Source organism: Mastigoproctus giganteus, chromosome 5 (assembly GCF_048544385.1).
Source record: "Mastigoproctus giganteus isolate SK-2022 chromosome 5, ASM4854438v1, whole genome shotgun sequence".
In the NCBI taxonomy this organism is placed as follows: domain Eukaryota; kingdom Metazoa; phylum Arthropoda; class Arachnida; order Uropygi; family Thelyphonidae; genus Mastigoproctus; species Mastigoproctus giganteus.
This window is the reverse complement of record NC_143579.1, coordinates 16,767,395-16,786,750: the sequence shown is the minus strand read 5'-3', so window position 1 is coordinate 16,786,750 and position 19,356 is coordinate 16,767,395. Positions and strand designations below refer to the sequence as shown.

The 19,356-nt window shown below is 38.8% G+C and overlaps 1 protein-coding gene across 3 annotated transcripts in view; it reads right to left on the bottom strand.

Annotated features, from left to right (window-relative positions):
• Exo84 (exocyst complex component Exo84) overlaps positions 1–19,356 on the bottom strand; it is a 210,753-nt gene that overhangs the window by 169,876 nt on the left and 21,521 nt on the right. For 2 of the 3 annotated variants that reach the window (XM_090373093.1, XM_090373095.1), the window contains one exon: positions 17,688–17,783. In XM_090373093.1, coding sequence (XP_090229219.1) covers positions 17,688–17,783 — 96 coding nt within the window. Of the gene's footprint in view, positions 1–17,687; positions 17,784–19,356 lie in introns of those variants that run through there. The other variant, XM_090373094.1, reaches the window with a different exon arrangement.

Below are 19,356 nucleotides of genomic sequence, written 5' to 3'. Positions count from 1 at the left end.
TAATTTTTTTTTTTTTTCTCTGATAAAGAAAACCAACAATGGTAGCTAAAATATTAAAATTTACCATTACAAGCAACAGCTGTTTTTTTTTTTCTTCTCTGAATGAGAAAAAAAAAAATGACTGACTTATTCAATAAGGTGTACCAAACAGGGCATATTCCAGATGACTAGCTTAAATCACCCTTAGTGACAGTTCCTAAGAAAAGTAATCCTAAGTTTGCGGTGATTTCTAGCTAATCAGTCTTGATTCATATGCTGAAAATATTACTAAAGGCGATTTGAAACTGCATATTCACAAAATGTGAATTCATAATTGTTGCCACGCAATTTGGCTTCCGCAACAGCTTTGAAATTAGGGATGCACTTTTCTGAATGCAAGTGTTACTACAGAGATGCAGAAACTTAGTACAAGATGTGTATATATGTTTCATTGATTTTTTTTTTTTTTCCAAAAACTTCATTTTTGGGAAAAAACCAGTGCCATTGCCTTACACTGGCAACACGCATGAAGTCTGTAAGGTGCTATGTGTGGCCACTACTTCTATATGGAGTTGAAACTTGGACACTCGGGGGCTTCAGCGGTGAAGAGAGGAGTCCTTCAAGATGTGGGTGTATAGAAGAATGCTGAGATCTCCTGGGCTAAGTGGATGACAAATGAACAAATTATAGGACATAATTGGCAAATGATGAATATCGTGAAAAGATGGAAGGTAAAATACTTGGGACACATCATGAGAGGAAGGCAGTACAAGTTGTTGCAGGTGGTCCTGGAGGGAAAGATGAAGAGGAAGAGATGAGTTAACCAACAAACAACACATGGATGGATAACATCAAGAGATGGGTGGAACCGGAATTCAATGAACTTTTCAGACAGGCTTAAGATAGAAAAGAGTTCAAAAAAGTGATCGTCAACCTCTGAACTCAGAGATGGCATTGAAAGAAGAAGAAGAGAAAAGAAATCTGGCATTGGTTTGGTGCGATATAAGCAGAGAGAAAAAAAAAAGAGATAGTAGGAGTATACCAGAAATAAATTTTGCTACAACTGACAAAACTTTAAAATAAAACTTTATTAAAAATATATAGTGAATTAAGAAATAAAATAAAAATTTAATAAAAGAAGAAAATATATAGAAACTATTAAAATAGTATGTACAAACAAATAAATATATCAAAAGCAATAAAATATATAGACTAAGAGCATTAAAAAAAATATACACCAAGTAGCTTTCGGAGCAGTGTGGCCCTTGATCAACTTAGACAAGAAGGTATAACACACATTCTTAAATCCCACAAATGTATAACATCTTCTTCTTCAAGAGGAGTGTTTCCATTTACAATGGGTTTTCTCAGCCTACAAGTTATTTCTTGTTAGGAATTTTTTTTCGCCATAAAGTGCGATTCAAGGTGTCTTGGTCGGTTAAGCCTCGGGCTGTCATGCACTCCCGTACTCCATCCATCCATGTCCTCCTTCTTCCAGGAGGTATCCATTCCAGGATAGCCTTTGGATATCTGTTTTCTTGCATCCGTTTTACATGTCCATGTATAACGTGCTAGAACCAAACTAATGCTGATCATGGATGGTAAGGAAGGAAGAAAGGAGGGGAGGAAGGGAAAAGAAGAAATAAACACCAGCCAATGGATTCTGTGGAAATAGAATGACACCGGTTTGCCACCCTATTAGCTCACCATTTCTCATCATATTTCAAAATTACTGCTTCCATAATAGAGTATATGCAGGTTCCATAATTATGATCAATGTTGGAACCTGCTAATTTCAATATTAATTGGTTGCATTAAGCAGGTTCTAACATTAATCGTAATTAGTATTAGCAGAGGCATTTGACGCAAGAAAGCAAGCTTACATAGCATCAGTCAAAAAAAAAAAAAAAAAGCCCTTCCCGTTTCACCCATCCATTCACTCTTAAAGTTTGTCAAGTTCAGCCTTGAATTTATTTAAGCTGTCAACTTCCACAGCGAGATTTAGAGGTTTGTTCCAGTAATCAACCACCTGCTGGTTAAAGGCAAATTTCCGCACATCTATTTTACAACTGTCTTTTCTCAATTTGAATTTGTACCCTCTCATGTACAGAATCTGGGCAAGAAGAAGAATCCCATCAGCATTGAGCTTGCTCAAACCATTCAAGGCCTTATACACCTGAATCAGAACACCTCGCAGGTGCCTAATCTCCAGATGCTGCAATTTGCAAACTTAAGCCTATCTTAAATAACAGCAACCCTTTGTTCCACTCACTAATCTCATTGCCCTTCTCTGTACTTGTTCTAGTAGCTCAACATCTTTCCTAAACCAAGACCTCTAGACCTGTATGCAGTACTCATGGTGTGGCCTGACCATTGCCTTATACAAAGGGACAATCACTTCCTTATCCCTGCTAGAAAAATATTAATTGTGATGTACTGAGATATAACTACTGTCAAAGGTAAAAGAGAGCAGTTTTGCTTTTGTAAAAGTAACTACACTGCTCTCAGCCAGTATTTGCATTCCATTCAATGAGACCAACTGATCACATTACTAACTGAAGCATCATTAGAAGCTAATAGACTATTATACCAACTAAGAAATACTGTTCAAGGTTAAACCCAAATGGATGTCAGATGACCTGATGAGACTAGAAACCTACAGTAGGCTTAAATGAAAATACGATCAAGTAAGAAAGGAGATTAGATGTGGTAAAGCAGATTACAAGTTAGAGGTCAAAGAATGCAAAGAAAGAAGAAAAGAATTCTTCACTTACATTAAGACTAGAAGGAAAGAGATAAGTCACATTGATCCCCCAGATATGAATGGTATAACTGTTGATGATCCCATTCAGGTTGCTGACAAACAGAATACGTATTTTGCATCTACATTCACATATGAGAAACTTTTTAGAGAAGGGAATGCCAAAACTGTATCTTTTTTTTTAGGTTTTTGCATTTTCTACTCTGATCCAAGCCCGAGGCAAGATTTGAACCCGCGACCTTTGGGTTGCCAGGCAGGCACTTTACCCACCGAGCTAGCCTGGTCAGCACCAGAACTGTATCAAATTGTAACAGGGAGCCAAATGATTTTGTGATAACTGAGAAGAAAGTGTAACAGAAATTGTTGAAGCTAAATGTAACAAAAGAATCAGATCTCTGTCTGTAGTTGCTGTTAATCTATTACAGTATATCCACTCGTAGCAGCAGTTTTCCAACTCGCTTAACACTGACTCAATAGCATCAACAAATAACTTTGCATCCCTTCTATTTAATTCTATCTCATCCCTGTAAAAACAGTCTATCCTGTTAACAGGCACACACCACTAAGAAAAAGTCTGTCCCATGAACCCTTCAATCTCACCAGGGTCAAACTGATTGATAAAGCTCTCATCATGTACTCCCTCCTATCGTGTCTGAGGCAGACTATAAACTCTCTCAATTTCAATCCTAAATCAACTTTTTTCAACACTGCTCTGTACTCTGTACTTGTTAATTAAATTCTCAAATCTCCTAGTTTACAGCACTGTAATATGCACAACAATATCACCTTTTGTGCCCTTAGAAGGTGATAGCTGCTCTTCAACATCATATACTTTTGTCCCTGGCATACATACCCTGGTCCTATTCCACCTGACTGTTTTGCATAATATATTCCTGCTTTTCCTGACAATCAAGTCATCAACTACAGCTACATCCTGTGGAACCAAGGATCTCTAACTACAGAAGATGTTGTAGTCTGCTGCTGGGAGATGGGCTCAACCCTGCGCCCATGTCCCGAACATGGACTAGAAAAGTGATGTTAAAATTCAGTAGTATTATCTATACAAACTCCACTGTAGCAACAACTGCAAGAAGGTGATACCAAAATGCAACTAACACTGTGACTGTTGTCATTCAAAATTCAACTGTAACTGTTGTCATTACTATGGTTCATTAGCATTAGCATTAGTAGAGGCATTTGATGCAAGAAAGCAAGCTTATGCAGCATCAGCCAAAAAAAAAAAAAAAAAAAACCACTTCCACTTCACCCCTCTGTTCGTTCAAAATACCTGACCAGCTGAGCCTTAAACTTATTTAGGCTATCAACTTCCACGACAAAGGATGGAAGTCTATTCCACCAACCAACCACTCGCTGGCTAAAGGCAAATTTCCACACGTCTATCCTACATCTGTCTTTCCTCAATTTGAATTTATGCCCTCTCAGGTGATTATTCTGAGCTAGAGGAAGAATCCCATCAGCATTGAGCATGCTCAAACCATTCAAGGCTTTATACACCTCTATCAGATCACCTCGCTGGTGCCTAGTCTCCAGACACTGTAATTTGCAAAACTTAAGCCTTTCTTCGTAAAAGCACCCCTTTGTTCCATTCACTAATCTTGTTGCCCTTCTCTGTACTCGTTCCTGCAGCTCTACATCCTTCTTGAAATGAGGCCTCCAGACCTGTATACAGTACTCTAGGTGTGGCCTGACCATTGCCTTATACAAGGGAATAATCACCTCCTTATCCCTGCTAGAAAAATTCCTATATATCATTGACAATACTCCATGAGCTACTCTTGCAGCCCGTCTGCACTGCTCAGAGAACTTCATATCTGCCTGCACAACCACCCCCAGGTCCCTTTCATTCTCTACCACTGTCAGTGTAGTACCACAGAGTTGATACGTTGCTCTGGGGTTGCTGTTTCCCATATGTAGTACTTTACATTTGTCAATGTTAAACTTCATTTGCCACCTCTCAGCCCATCTGCTCAACCTTTCCAGATCCTGTTGAAGCAGCATAGTGTCAGTAGTGTCCTTGACAACCCTGCCTACCTTTGTATCGTCTGCAAACTTCGACTAAAGAAAAAAACTTCGACAAACTTCGATTAAGCTTGATATACCATCATCAATATCATTTATGAATACAGAAAACAATAATGGACCCAACACAGCCCTGATGGACTCCACTAATAACATTAGTCCACGATGAGCAGTGTCCATTGATTACCACTCTCTGTCTTCTCCCCCTCAGCCACCCCTTTATCCACAGCAGCAATTTGCTTCCAATGTCACACTGCTCCAATTTGTGCAGCAGTCTTCCATGTGCAACAGTATCAAAAGCCTTTCTAAGATCCAAGTATATAATATCAAAGTTATTCCCTGCATCCAGTTCCTTTGTGACTGCATCATAGTATCCAATCAAATTGGTCAGGCAAGACTTCCCCTTAACAAAACCATGCTGTGTCCGAGCTATAACTGAAGTCTTGTCTAAATGATCCTGCAGTGCTTCTTTAACCAGTGCCTCCATTAATTTTCCTGGAACAGAAGTTAAACTCACAGGTCTATAATTGCTTGTGTCAGCCTTTGATCCTCCTTTGTGAATTGGGGTCACATTTGCACATCTCCAGTCTGCGGGTACCTCCCCTGAGTCCAAGGAAGCTCTCATAATTATCGCTAAGGGTTTGCTTACTTCCTCTGCTGCCTCCTTTAATATAACTGGATAGATCCCATCCATCCCAGGTTCCTTTCTTGTGTTTATCTTCAACAGTTTCTCCTCCACTTTACTCTCAGTTATTACAAGATTCTCTAGCTTACTGCTAGAGTTGAATACACCCCTGGCTTTCCCCTCGCTAAATAACTCCTCATGTATGAATGTTGATGCAAAATATTCATTTAGTTTGTTAGCTACCTGAGCAGGATCATCAACAGTTGACCCATCGATATCAAGTGGACCAATCTGATTCATCCCCTTCCTTCTAGAGTGTACATAAGTAAAGAACTCTTTGCTGTTTTTCTTTGCATCCCTTTCCAAAGATTTCTCGTACTTTGCCTTCGCCTGCCTAACCTCCTTTGTAACTTGGTTACAGATCAACTTGTATTTATCATAGGCTTCTGTGTCATGTGTTAATTTGTATGTATCCCATGCATGTTTCTTCTCTGCCATATGCCTCATCAGTTCATCTGACATCCATTTAGGCCTAAACCTTGAACAATATTTCTTAGTTGGTATGTAAAGCCTAGTAGCTTCCAAGTAGCTTCCATGTGGTTCAGGTCCACATGACTGCAACATACAGTGATGTTGTTCACATATTCTCTCTATTTTGTGAACTACTGCCCCTATGTGGCCATCCCAGAGTATAATCAGCAAATATAAAGAAATCTTCTAATGATTGATGAATTCAAGAGGTTATGCTAATGTGATTGACAATAGTCATGCCATGTGTTGCTTGACAGTAGTTGTAGCACATGTTCTATGGTTGGCAATAGTTATCCCTGTAAACCTGTCTTGCTAATATTCCTCACTTGTTCTCCATCAAGTTGAATGAGCATGGTGGCCAGTCTGTCACAGGTATACAATTAGCTAGGAACCATTCCAAAGTGGAAGCTGCATTATGGATGCCAGTATTTTCTTGTTGAAACTGATGAGGCTACTTGTAAGAAATCAATACGACATAAGATGATGACTGAGAAGCTGTTGATAAGCAAATGCATTCATGCAAGTGAACAGAAATGCTAAACTTTGTGCTCTACTACAGAATTTTCCAGAATTCTCCCTTCTATTTAATTCTTGTCGGTGCTTTGAGACTGTTATCTTCTTGTTGTTGCTTTGAGACTGCTACCTTCTTGTTGGTGGTTTGAAACAGTAGCATTTCCAACCATAAAGCAGATTACAAGTTAGAGGTCAAAGAATGCAAAGAAAGAAGAAAAGAATTCTTCACTTACATTAAGACTAGAAGGAAAGAGATAAGTCACATTGATCCCCCAGATATGAATGGTATAACTGTTGATGATCCCATTCAGGTTGCTGACAAACAGAATACGTATTTTGCATCTACATTCACATATGAGAAACTTTTTAGAGAAGGGAATGCCAAAACTGTATCTTTTTTTTTAGGTTTTTGCATTTTCTACTCTGATCCAAGCCCGAGGCAAGATTTGAACCCGCGACCTTTGGGTTGCCAGGCAGGCACTTTACCCACCGAGCTAGCCTGGTCAGCACCAGAACTGTATCAAATTGTAACAGGGAGCCAAATGATTTTGTGATAACTGAGAAGAAAGTGTAACAGAAATTGTTGAAGCTAAATGTAACAAAAGAATCAGATCTCTGTCTGTAGTTGCTGTTAATCTATTACAGTATATCCACTCGTAGCAGCAGTTTTCCAACTCGCTTAACACTGACTCAATAGCATCAACAAATAACTTTGCATCCCTTCTATTTAATTCTATCTCATCCCTGTAAAAACAGTCTATCCTGTTAACAGGCACACACCACTAAGAAAAAGTCTGTCCCATGAACCCTTCAATCTCACCAGGGTCAAACTGATTGATAAAGCTCTCATCATGTACTCCCTCCTATCGTGTCTGAGGCAGACTATAAACTCTCTCAATTTCAATCCTAAATCAACTTTTTTCAACACTGCTCTGTACTCTGTACTTGTTAATTAAATTCTCAAATCTCCTAGTTTACAGCACTGTAATATGCACAACAATATCACCTTTTGTGCCCTTAGAAGGTGATAGCTGCTCTTCAACATCATATACTTTTGTCCCTGGCATACATACCCTGGTCCTATTCCACCTGACTGTTTTGCATAATATATTCCTGCTTTTCCTGACAATCAAGTCATCAACTACAGCTACATCCTGTGGAACCAAGGATCTCTAACTACAGAAGATGTTGTAGTCTGCTGCTGGGAGATGGGCTCAACCCTGCGCCCATGTCCCGAACATGGACTAGAAAAGTGATGTTAAAATTCAGTAGTATTATCTATACAAACTCCACTGTAGCAACAACTGCAAGAAGGTGATACCAAAATGCAACTAACACTGTGACTGTTGTCATTCAAAATTCAACTGTAACTGTTGTCATTACTATGGTTCATTAGCATTAGCATTAGTAGAGGCATTTGATGCAAGAAAGCAAGCTTATGCAGCATCAGCCAAAAAAAAAAAAAAAAAAAACCACTTCCACTTCACCCCTCTGTTCGTTCAAAATACCTGACCAGCTGAGCCTTAAACTTATTTAGGCTATCAACTTCCACGACAAAGGATGGAAGTCTATTCCACCAACCAACCACTCGCTGGCTAAAGGCAAATTTCCACACGTCTATCCTACATCTGTCTTTCCTCAATTTGAATTTATGCCCTCTCAGGTGATTATTCTGAGCTAGAGGAAGAATCCCATCAGCATTGAGCATGCTCAAACCATTCAAGGCTTTATACACCTCTATCAGATCACCTCGCTGGTGCCTAGTCTCCAGACACTGTAATTTGCAAAACTTAAGCCTTTCTTCGTAAAAGCACCCCTTTGTTCCATTCACTAATCTTGTTGCCCTTCTCTGTACTCGTTCCTGCAGCTCTACATCCTTCTTGAAATGAGGCCTCCAGACCTGTATACAGTACTCTAGGTGTGGCCTGACCATTGCCTTATACAAGGGAATAATCACCTCCTTATCCCTGCTAGAAAAATTCCTATATATCATTGACAATACTCCATGAGCTACTCTTGCAGCCCGTCTGCACTGCTCAGAGAACTTCATATCTGCCTGCACAACCACCCCCAGGTCCCTTTCATTCTCTACCACTGTCAGTGTAGTACCACAGAGTTGATACGTTGCTCTGGGGTTGCTGTTTCCCATATGTAGTACTTTACATTTGTCAATGTTAAACTTCATTTGCCACCTCTCAGCCCATCTGCTCAACCTTTCCAGATCCTGTTGAAGCAGCATAGTGTCAGTAGTGTCCTTGACAACCCTGCCTACCTTTGTATCGTCTGCAAACTTCGACTAAAGAAAAAAACTTCGACAAACTTCGATTAAGCTTGATATACCATCATCAATATCATTTATGAATACAGAAAACAATAATGGACCCAACACAGCCCTGATGGACTCCACTAATAACATTAGTCCACGATGAGCAGTGTCCATTGATTACCACTCTCTGTCTTCTCCCCCTCAGCCACCCCTTTATCCACAGCAGCAATTTGCTTCCAATGTCACACTGCTCCAATTTGTGCAGCAGTCTTCCATGTGCAACAGTATCAAAAGCCTTTCTAAGATCCAAGTATATAATATCAAAGTTATTCCCTGCATCCAGTTCCTTTGTGACTGCATCATAGTATCCAATCAAATTGGTCAGGCAAGACTTCCCCTTAACAAAACCATGCTGTGTCCGAGCTATAACTGAAGTCTTGTCTAAATGATCCTGCAGTGCTTCTTTAACCAGTGCCTCCATTAATTTTCCTGGAACAGAAGTTAAACTCACAGGTCTATAATTGCTTGTGTCAGCCTTTGATCCTCCTTTGTGAATTGGGGTCACATTTGCACATCTCCAGTCTGCGGGTACCTCCCCTGAGTCCAAGGAAGCTCTCATAATTATCGCTAAGGGTTTGCTTACTTCCTCTGCTGCCTCCTTTAATATAACTGGATAGATCCCATCCATCCCAGGTTCCTTTCTTGTGTTTATCTTCAACAGTTTCTCCTCCACTTTACTCTCAGTTATTACAAGATTCTCTAGCTTACTGCTAGAGTTGAATACACCCCTGGCTTTCCCCTCGCTAAATAACTCCTCATGTATGAATGTTGATGCAAAATATTCATTTAGTTTGTTAGCTACCTGAGCAGGATCATCAACAGTTGACCCATCGATATCAAGTGGACCAATCTGATTCATCCCCTTCCTTCTAGAGTGTACATAAGTAAAGAACTCTTTGCTGTTTTTCTTTGCATCCCTTTCCAAAGATTTCTCGTACTTTGCCTTCGCCTGCCTAACCTCCTTTGTAACTTGGTTACAGATCAACTTGTATTTATCATAGGCTTCTGTGTCATGTGTTAATTTGTATGTATCCCATGCATGTTTCTTCTCTGCCATATGCCTCATCAGTTCATCTGACATCCATTTAGGCCTAAACCTTGAACAATATTTCTTAGTTGGTATGTAAAGCCTAGTAGCTTCCAAGTAGCTTCCATGTGGTTCAGGTCCACATGACTGCAACATACAGTGATGTTGTTCACATATTCTCTCTATTTTGTGAACTACTGCCCCTATGTGGCCATCCCAGAGTATAATCAGCAAATATAAAGAAATCTTCTAATGATTGATGAATTCAAGAGGTTATGCTAATGTGATTGACAATAGTCATGCCATGTGTTGCTTGACAGTAGTTGTAGCACATGTTCTATGGTTGGCAATAGTTATCCCTGTAAACCTGTCTTGCTAATATTCCTCACTTGTTCTCCATCAAGTTGAATGAGCATGGTGGCCAGTCTGTCACAGGTATACAATTAGCTAGGAACCATTCCAAAGTGGAAGCTGCATTATGGATGCCAGTATTTTCTTGTTGAAACTGATGAGGCTACTTGTAAGAAATCAATACGACATAAGATGATGACTGAGAAGCTGTTGATAAGCAAATGCATTCATGCAAGTGAACAGAAATGCTAAACTTTGTGCTCTACTACAGAATTTTCCAGAATTCTCCCTTCTATTTAATTCTTGTCGGTGCTTTGAGACTGTTATCTTCTTGTTGTTGCTTTGAGACTGCTACCTTCTTGTTGGTGGTTTGAAACAGTAGCATTTCCAACCATCTGGCCCAACAAGGTTGAACTTTTTCTTATCACTCTATACAACCTGTTTCTACTTACCAGTACAAACCATGTGGTACTGTACCACTGCATTTTCTATTCCATATAGTGCTTGTTGAATAGAGGTTTAGACTTCATTTTCTTGTGGTGTAGCTAGCCACACAACTATATTATTTGATGGACAGCACATCAAGATGTACATATATCAGGTTCACCTGCTGCTTGTCAGATACTCAATGTAGAGTTGCACATTTTTCACACTACCATTATTCTTGATGCGGTATCATTTTAGGTGGACAACTTTTCAATTTCTTTTGCCCATATGTTTCATCAGAATTAATGCAGATTTCTATAAAATAACAAGAATGGTGTACCTGCGTTGTGACATACCTTACAGAAAGTTTGGTATCTACAGTTCCTGAAGGGCGCCTCCGTAGCTAGGTGGGAAGAAGCAGCAGTGTGTAGCACACGCTTCTTGATTAGACCGGAGTTCGAGCCCGTCACCACCAAATACAGAGGATGCGGAAAGGTCAGGAAATGACCACCGCATATCCTGGAGCAATATGGCCTTAGTTGCTAATGCTCCTAAAAACCAAATAACTAACTAACTAACAATTCCTGAATTTGTCCTTCGGCATCAGTCATGTTTCTTCACTTCAATAGGGTAGTTCTACATTTTTTTTATTCACAGGAATAACTTTGTTATTGTGGGACTGAGATATGTTCATTACTCAGAAATATGTTATTTGTCTGATATTATTTCATTCATAATTGTTTAGGGTGTGTTAGTTTGTCTCAAAAATCACTGCGCTATGCTATATACCTCATTTCAGATCTGATTCTACCATTTTGAGGCATATCTTAGATTCTTTACATTGCTCTAAAATAATTCAATTGTATAAAACTCATATGTTCTTCATTGTTGTAGACCACGCACATCACTCCAAAAAATGTTTCATATGAATCCCTTCATATTAGGGTTTGCATAATTTTGTTTAATGTTTCAATATTCAATATTGAAACATTAAACGTGATTATGAGGGCATGCTTGGACTCAGGGGAGATCCACACAGACCGGAGATGCCCAAATGTTTCCCCATTTCACAAAGGGGGTTGAAAGGTGACACGAGTAATTAAAGACCTGTTACTTCTGTACAGCAAAAATAATGGAGTCATCAGTTAGAGAAACACTGCAGGATCATCTAGACAAGACTGCAGTTATAGTTCAGAAACAGTATGGGTTTGTTAAGGGGAAGTCTTGTCTGACCAATTTGATTGGATACTATGGTGTAGTCATCACAAACAAATTCGATGCAAAAAATAATTTTGATATCATATACAGTAGACTCTCGATTTTCCAGGATAGACGGTAAAAAACAAATCCCGGATAACTGATTTCCCGGTTAATACAAAAATACAAAAGTCCCCGACATATGTAAGGATATGTTCCAGAACTTCTTACTTTGTTGAGTTTTACGTAACTCAGGAATGACTAATAACATATTGCTACTATATTATTATTGACAAATCTGAGTTCTGCGCAATACCTGTTAATGTTTCGCCATTTTGATACATCCTTATTATAATGATTCCTCAGAGATTTAACAGATGCACCGTTTTCAAACTTTTGAATAATTTCAAGGTTTTGTTTAACTGAAAACGCAACTCTTTTGCGTTTGCCCATCATTTTCACGGTTTCTAAACAAAAAAAAAAATAAATTTAAAAAAAATTCCGGCATCCCTGAACATAAATAACGAAACAAAAATTGTCCTTTTGCACTGCAACGGAACATAACAATCGACACAACGCACTAAAACAAACTAAACATTTCTTCTCCCTCTTTTTTTTGAGCTGCAGGTGTGAAGACAGCGGAGATTGCAAGATAATAGGTACACTAATCTCCCAATGACGACTTATAATGCAGCTTGTCGCTTATTTACGACTTGCAAAATATCTGTTTATACCTATTCTAGGTATTACTTGAATTTTTGATTTCTGGTTGATTTTTTTTTTTTTTAACTTGGAGTCTTGAAGTGTCCCGGTTAATCGAGAGTCTGCTGTACTTGGATTTTAGGAAAGCTTTTGATACTGTTGCACATGGAAGACTGCTGTACAAGTTGAACAGTATGGCATTAAGGGCAAGTTGCTAAAATGGATAAAAGTATGGTTGAGTGGGAGAAGACAGAGTGGTAATCAATGGACACTGCTCTTCATGGACTAATGCTATCAGTGGAGGTCCCGAGGGGTCCATGCTGAGCCCATTGTTATTTTCTGTATTTATCAATGAAATTGATAAAGGTATATCAGGCTTAATGTCCAAGTTTGCAGACAATATGAAGGTTGATAGGGTTGTTAATGACAGTAAGAATGGTACACTACTGTAACAGGATCTAGAAAAGTTGAGCAGATGGGCTGAGAGGTACCAACTGAAGTTTAACATTGACAAATGCAAAGTACTGCATATGGGTAACAGTAACCCAAGAGTATCATACCGACTCTATTGTCAGGGAAACGGGGAACATGCTTTGTAAAAAGAATAGGTGGAACAGGACCAGGGTATGTCTGCCAGGGGCAAAGGTTGATGACGTTGTAGAGCGAATATCATCTTTTAAGGGCACAAAAGGTGATATAGTTGTACACGTTGGCACTAATGATATTAAGAGTAGGAGACCGGCAGAATTACTTAACAAGTACAGGTCACTGTTGAACAAAAGCTGAGAATTAGGGTTGAATTTGAAAGTGTCTGCAATTCTGCCCAGACACGACAGGAGGGAGTATATGATGAGAGCCTTGTCGATCAATTCGGCCCTGGAAAGATTCTGCAAGGCTCAAGGGGTAGAATTTTTTTCAGCATGGACTGTACTTGTTAACAGGAGAGATTGCTTCTACAGGGATGGGATACACTTAAATAGAAAGGGTGCAAGAATATTTGCTGATGCTATCGAGGCAGTGTTAGGTGGGTCGGAAAACTGCTAGCTTGGGGGGAGACAAAGACCAATAGATTGACAGTAGCCACTGGCAGAGGTGAAAGAGATTCTTGCACTGCTTCTATTAGAATGAGCACAAGCCTGAAAAACAAGATGCATGATATTTCAGAGACTGCTGGGAGCCATTGCGGTACAAGTAAACACATGAGTTGTGTTAGGGTAGCTAAGAATAGAACTGTTTCTACAGGTGCAGGTATACTTGCATGTACACACCAATGCTAGGAGTTTAGTAAATAAATTTGATGAATTTGAGGTATTGCTCAAAACATCAAAGGCAGATATTGTTGGGATATCAGAGACGTGGTGTCACACAGATATAAGGGATGCAGAACTGGAATTTGGGGAGTACAACGTCTACAGAAAGGATAGACAGGATAGGAAGGGGGGGTTATGCTATTAGTTAAGAAACACATAAAAACCAAGGAAGTGAAGCCAGTCGACATCGCTGGACAGTGCAGTGTGGAGTCAGTTTGGTGTGACATAAACATTGGGAGATCAAAATTGAGAGTAGGAGTGTGCTATAGGCCTAATGACTCTGATGAGTATAATAAGGAACTGTACAGGGAAATAGAGTGGGCCAGTAAATCAGACAGTCTTATAATGGGAGATTTTAATTTCCCAGATATTGACTGGAATTTGGGGGCTGGTCACTCACACACTAGCAGGGCTTTTGTGGATTTATTGGATGATTGTTTTCTACATCAGCATGTTCGGGAGGCAACTAGAGTGAGTAACACTCTTGATTTGATTATCAGCAGTGATTCTTCATGCATTAAGAATCTGCAGATAAATGAACCACTAGGTGGCAGTGATCACAGTGTGCTGAAGTGGGATTTACTCAAAGAGGTAACTACCATTAGGGGTAAAGGGAAGGATTATTGCTTCCGTAAAAGCGACTACGATGGACTGAGACAGTATTTAAATTCTATACAGTGGGACCAACTGATGATGTTACCAACAGCAAATTCAAAATGGGAAGCATTCAAAGAATTAATCTTGGAAGCTCCTAAGCTTTACATACCAACTAAGAAATATTGTTCAAGGTTTAGGCCAAAATGGATGTCAGATGAACTAATGAGGCATATGGCAGAGAAGAAAAATGCATGGGATACTTACAAATTAACACATGACACAGAAGCCTATGATAGATACAAGTTGATATGCAACCAAGTTACAAAGGAGGTTAGGCAGGCGAAGGCAGATTACGAGAAATCCTTGGCAAGGGATGCAAAGAAACACAGCAAAGAGTTCTTTACTTATGTAAACTCTAGAAGGAAGGGGATGAATCAGATTGGTCCACTTGATATTGATGGGTCAACTGTTGTTGACCCTGCTCAGGTAGCTAACAAACTAAATGAATATTTTGCATCGACATTCACACATGAGGAGTTATTCAGCAAGGGGAATGCCAGAGGTGTATTCAGCTCTAGCAGTAAGCTACAGAATCTTGAAATAACTGGGAGTAAAGTGGAGGAGAAACTGTTGAAGATAAACACAAGAAAGGCACCCGGGGTGGATGGGATCTATCCAGTTATATTAAAGGAGGCAGCAAAGGAAGTAAGCAAACCCTTAGCCATAATTATGAGAGCTTCCTTGGACTCAGGGGAGGTACCCATAGACTGGAAATGTGCAAATGTGACCCCAATTCACAAAGGAGGATCAAAGGCTGACACAAGTAATTATAGACCTGTGAGCTTAATTAATTTCAGTGCCTCCATTAATTTCAGGAAAATTAATGGAGGCACTGGTTAAAGAAGCACTGCAGGATCATTTAGACAAGACTTCAGTTATAGCTCAGACACAGCATGGTTTTGTTAAGGGAAGTCTTGCCTGACCAATTTGATTGGATATTATGATGCAGTCACAAAAGAACTGGATGCAGGGAATAGCTTTGATATTATATACTTGGATCTTAGAAAGGCTTTTGATACTGTTGCACATGGAAGACTGCTACACAAATTGGAGCAGTGTGACATTGGAGGCAAATTGCTGCTATGGATAAAGGGGTGGTTGAGGGGGAGAAGACAGAGAGTGGTAATCAATGGACACCGCTCATCGTGGACAAATGTTATTAGTGGAGTCCCTCAGGGCTCAGTGTTGGGTCCATTATTGTTTTCTGTATTTATAAATGATATTGATGATGGTATATCAAGCTTAATGTCCACGTTTGCAGACGATACAAAGGCTGGCAGGGTTGTCAAGGACACTACTGACACTATGCTGCTGCAACAGGATCTGGAAAGGATGAGCAGATGGGCTGAGAGGTGGCAAATGAAGTTTAACATTGACAAATGTAAAGTACTACACATGGGAAACAGCAACCCCAGAGCAACGTATCAACTCTGTGGTACTACACTGACAGTGGTAGAGAATGAAAGGGACTTGGGGGTTGTTGTGCAGGCAGATATGAAGTTCTCTGAGCAGTGCAGACGGGCTGCAAGAGTATCTCATGGAGTATTGTCAATGATATACAGGAATTTTTCTAGCAGGGATAAGGAGGTGATTATTCCCTTGTATAAGGCAATGGTCAGGCCACACCTAGAGTACTGTATACAGGTCTGGAGGCCTCATTTCAAGGAGGATGTAGAGCTGCTGGAACGAGTACAGAGAAGGGCAACAAGATTAGTGAATGGAACAAAGGGGTGCTTTTACGAAGAAAGGCTTAAGTTTTGCAAATTACAGTGTCTGGAGACTAGGCACCAGCGAGGTGATCTGATAGAGGTGTATAAAGCCTTGAATGGTTTGAGCATGCTCAATGCTGATGGGATTCTTCCTCTAGCTCAGAATAATCACCTGAGAGGGCATAAATTCAAATTGAGGAAAGACAGATGTAGGATAGACGTGCGGAAATTTGCCTTTAGCCAGCGGGTGGTTGGTTAGCATTAGCATTAGCATTAGTAGAGGCATACGATGCAAGAAAGCAAGCTTATTCAGCATCAGCCCAAAAAAAAAAAAAAAAAAAGAGACTTCCAAAACAGACTTCCATCTCTTGTTGTGGAGGTTGATAGCCTAAATAAGTTTAAGGCTCAGCTGGACAGGTATTTTGAACGAACAGAGGGGTGAAGTGGAAGTGGGTTTTTTTTTTTGGCTGATGCTGCATAAGTGCTTTCTTGCATCAAATGCCTCTACTAATGCTAATGTTAATGCTAATGCTAACTGATGCAAAGCTTATATAAAACTGTGCAGTACTACACTCAGGTTAGTGGAGAATGAAAAAGACCTGAAGGTAATTGTTCAGTCAGATATGAAGTTTACTGAATAATGCACACAGGCTGCAAGAGTAGCTCATGGTGTTTTGTCAATGATATACATGAATTTTTCCAACAGGAATAAGGAGGCGATTATCCCCATGTATAAGGCAATGATCAGGCCACAACTTAAGTACTGCATAAAGGTCTGGAGACCTTACTTAGGAAAGACACTGAGCAACTAGAATGAGTACAGAGAAGGGTAATGAGATTAGTGAATGCAACAAAGGGTTACTCTTATGATGATGGGCTTAAGTTATCAAATTGCAATGTCTGGAGACTAGGCACCTGTGAGGTGATCTCATTGGGGTGTATAAGGCCTTGAATGGTTTGAGCCAGCTCAATGCTGATGGGATTCTTCCTTCTGCTCAGATTCCGCACCTGAGGGGGCATAAATTCAAATTGAGGAAAGTTGGTTATAGAATAGATGAGTGGATTTGCCTTTAGCCAGCAGGTGGTTGTCTGCTGGAACAAACTTCCATCTGTCGTTGTGGAAGTTAACAGCTTAAATAAATTCAAGGCTGAACTAGACAAATTTTGGAGTGAATGGTTGGGGGAAAAGGGAAGGGTTTTTTTTTTTTTTTTTTTTGGATGATGCTAAATAAGCTTGCTTTCTTGCATCATATGCTTCTACTAATGCTAATATAGCTAGATTTTTGCTTAATGCACAGTTTTCCGGACAGCATTTTTAAAGCCTTTTCATATATTTCATGAGATTTATATTTTGAAATATATGAAATATATATCAAGCTTTATGCTTCATTAACATCTCTAATATCTTAAATTCTAAAATCAAATTAAACTCAAGAATGATTTAATCCTGCTGGTAAGTAATTTATAAATAATCAAAGGATCTTGCTGAAACAGTGAAACAAGTTACATGTAGTTTATATTAAAAATACTTACTTTTATCTCCAGCAATAGAAATTTCCAAAAGGGAATTTAAGACACTCTGCTGCTCAGTAAGCAGGTGACTCAGTAGATACATTTCACTTTCAAGATCTGAAAGTCAAGTTAATAACTGCAAACTAATACCAATACATAACACAAATTCCTACTTTTATTAAAGATCCTTATGTAAATTTTTGGTTTGCAATATCTACTTTGAACACAGATTAGATATTCTTAATGGTGACCAGCAGCAGTCCAAAAAACTTTATTTAATAATATAAATACAATATAACAGGTACAATATAAACATATATGCACGTCTGAATTTCTGAATGCTGCCATCTTGAAATTTTCATCAGAATTACAATATAAAATTAATTTGATTAATAACAAGTAGTTACATATATTTCTAATTCTAGTTAATTCTTCCTAACCTATTGACATTTTTATCTATATAATACATTTAAATCAAATGCATATATATTTGTACCAGTTCTTCAGCATTCATTAGTATACCAATCATTGCCTTCGATAATCCATCATTCGATATAAGGAATCAGAATCAGAATTTGAATATTGGGGGGGGGGGTTAAATTTGCACAGAAAGGACAGATAAGAAAGGAGCAAAAAAGATCTTAGTTAAAAAGCACAAAATCTAAATCTGTGCAACCAGTAGAGAGGGATGTCCAGTGCAAAAATCCTACAACACTTTACAGAGGGGCAACAGGCATTTTTGAAATTTGTCCACTGTTATTAAAAACAGTCAGTCTGGACCATCCACAAAGTGGAGCACTGTCAGCCTTGTTGTTTACAGCCCTCCATCCTTTCTTCTACTTGAACTTTAGTAATGACAACTGCACATAGCACAATTTAGATAATTTAATAGAAAATGGCTAATTACATAAAAATACCTTATGTTTCAGAGCCCTATACCTTATGTTTCAGAGCCCTAAGGTAATTACTTTTGACATATGAACACATCTAAAAATGAAATTAGTAATTACAACAATTAAACTGTCTTACTGACCATGTTCCAAATGCAAATATACAATGACAATACTGCACTGTATAAATTTTTTCATTACTTCTTTTGCTGAAATTACTAATGTCATTACTTCTGTTGCTGAAATTGCTTCTGTTATTATTTCTGTTGCTGAAACTGCTTCTGTTGTTACTTCTGTCATTATTTCTGTTGCTGAAATTACTTCTCACTATTAAGAAATACCCATTATTTCAGGCACAGTACAGACTTGGTTCCTTACGGCTACAACAAATCCATCATTGCCATGTATTTGGACACCCCATCTTGGTCATTTGTTTATCCAATTAAAAAACAATCCAAACAAATCCATTTGTTTACCATTATGATTATTATTAGTAGTAGTACAAGCAACATGCTTTTACTACACTAACCAAAAAAATAAATATATCAAAACTAATGAAACCTAATATATAAAAATAAGAAAAGAAAATAAATAACCTATGTTGTTTTAAAAAATTTCTCCCACCTATATAACTTTTCATTTAACCTTCAAATTTCCTCAAGCTTCAGCCTCAACTCCCCCACAGAGGTAACTTATTCCAATAATTAACCACTGGTTGAAAGAAACCTTCCTACAATTTAGTATAAATCTCATTTCCTGTAATTTGAATTTATGGCTTCTGGTTCTGGAATTATTTATAA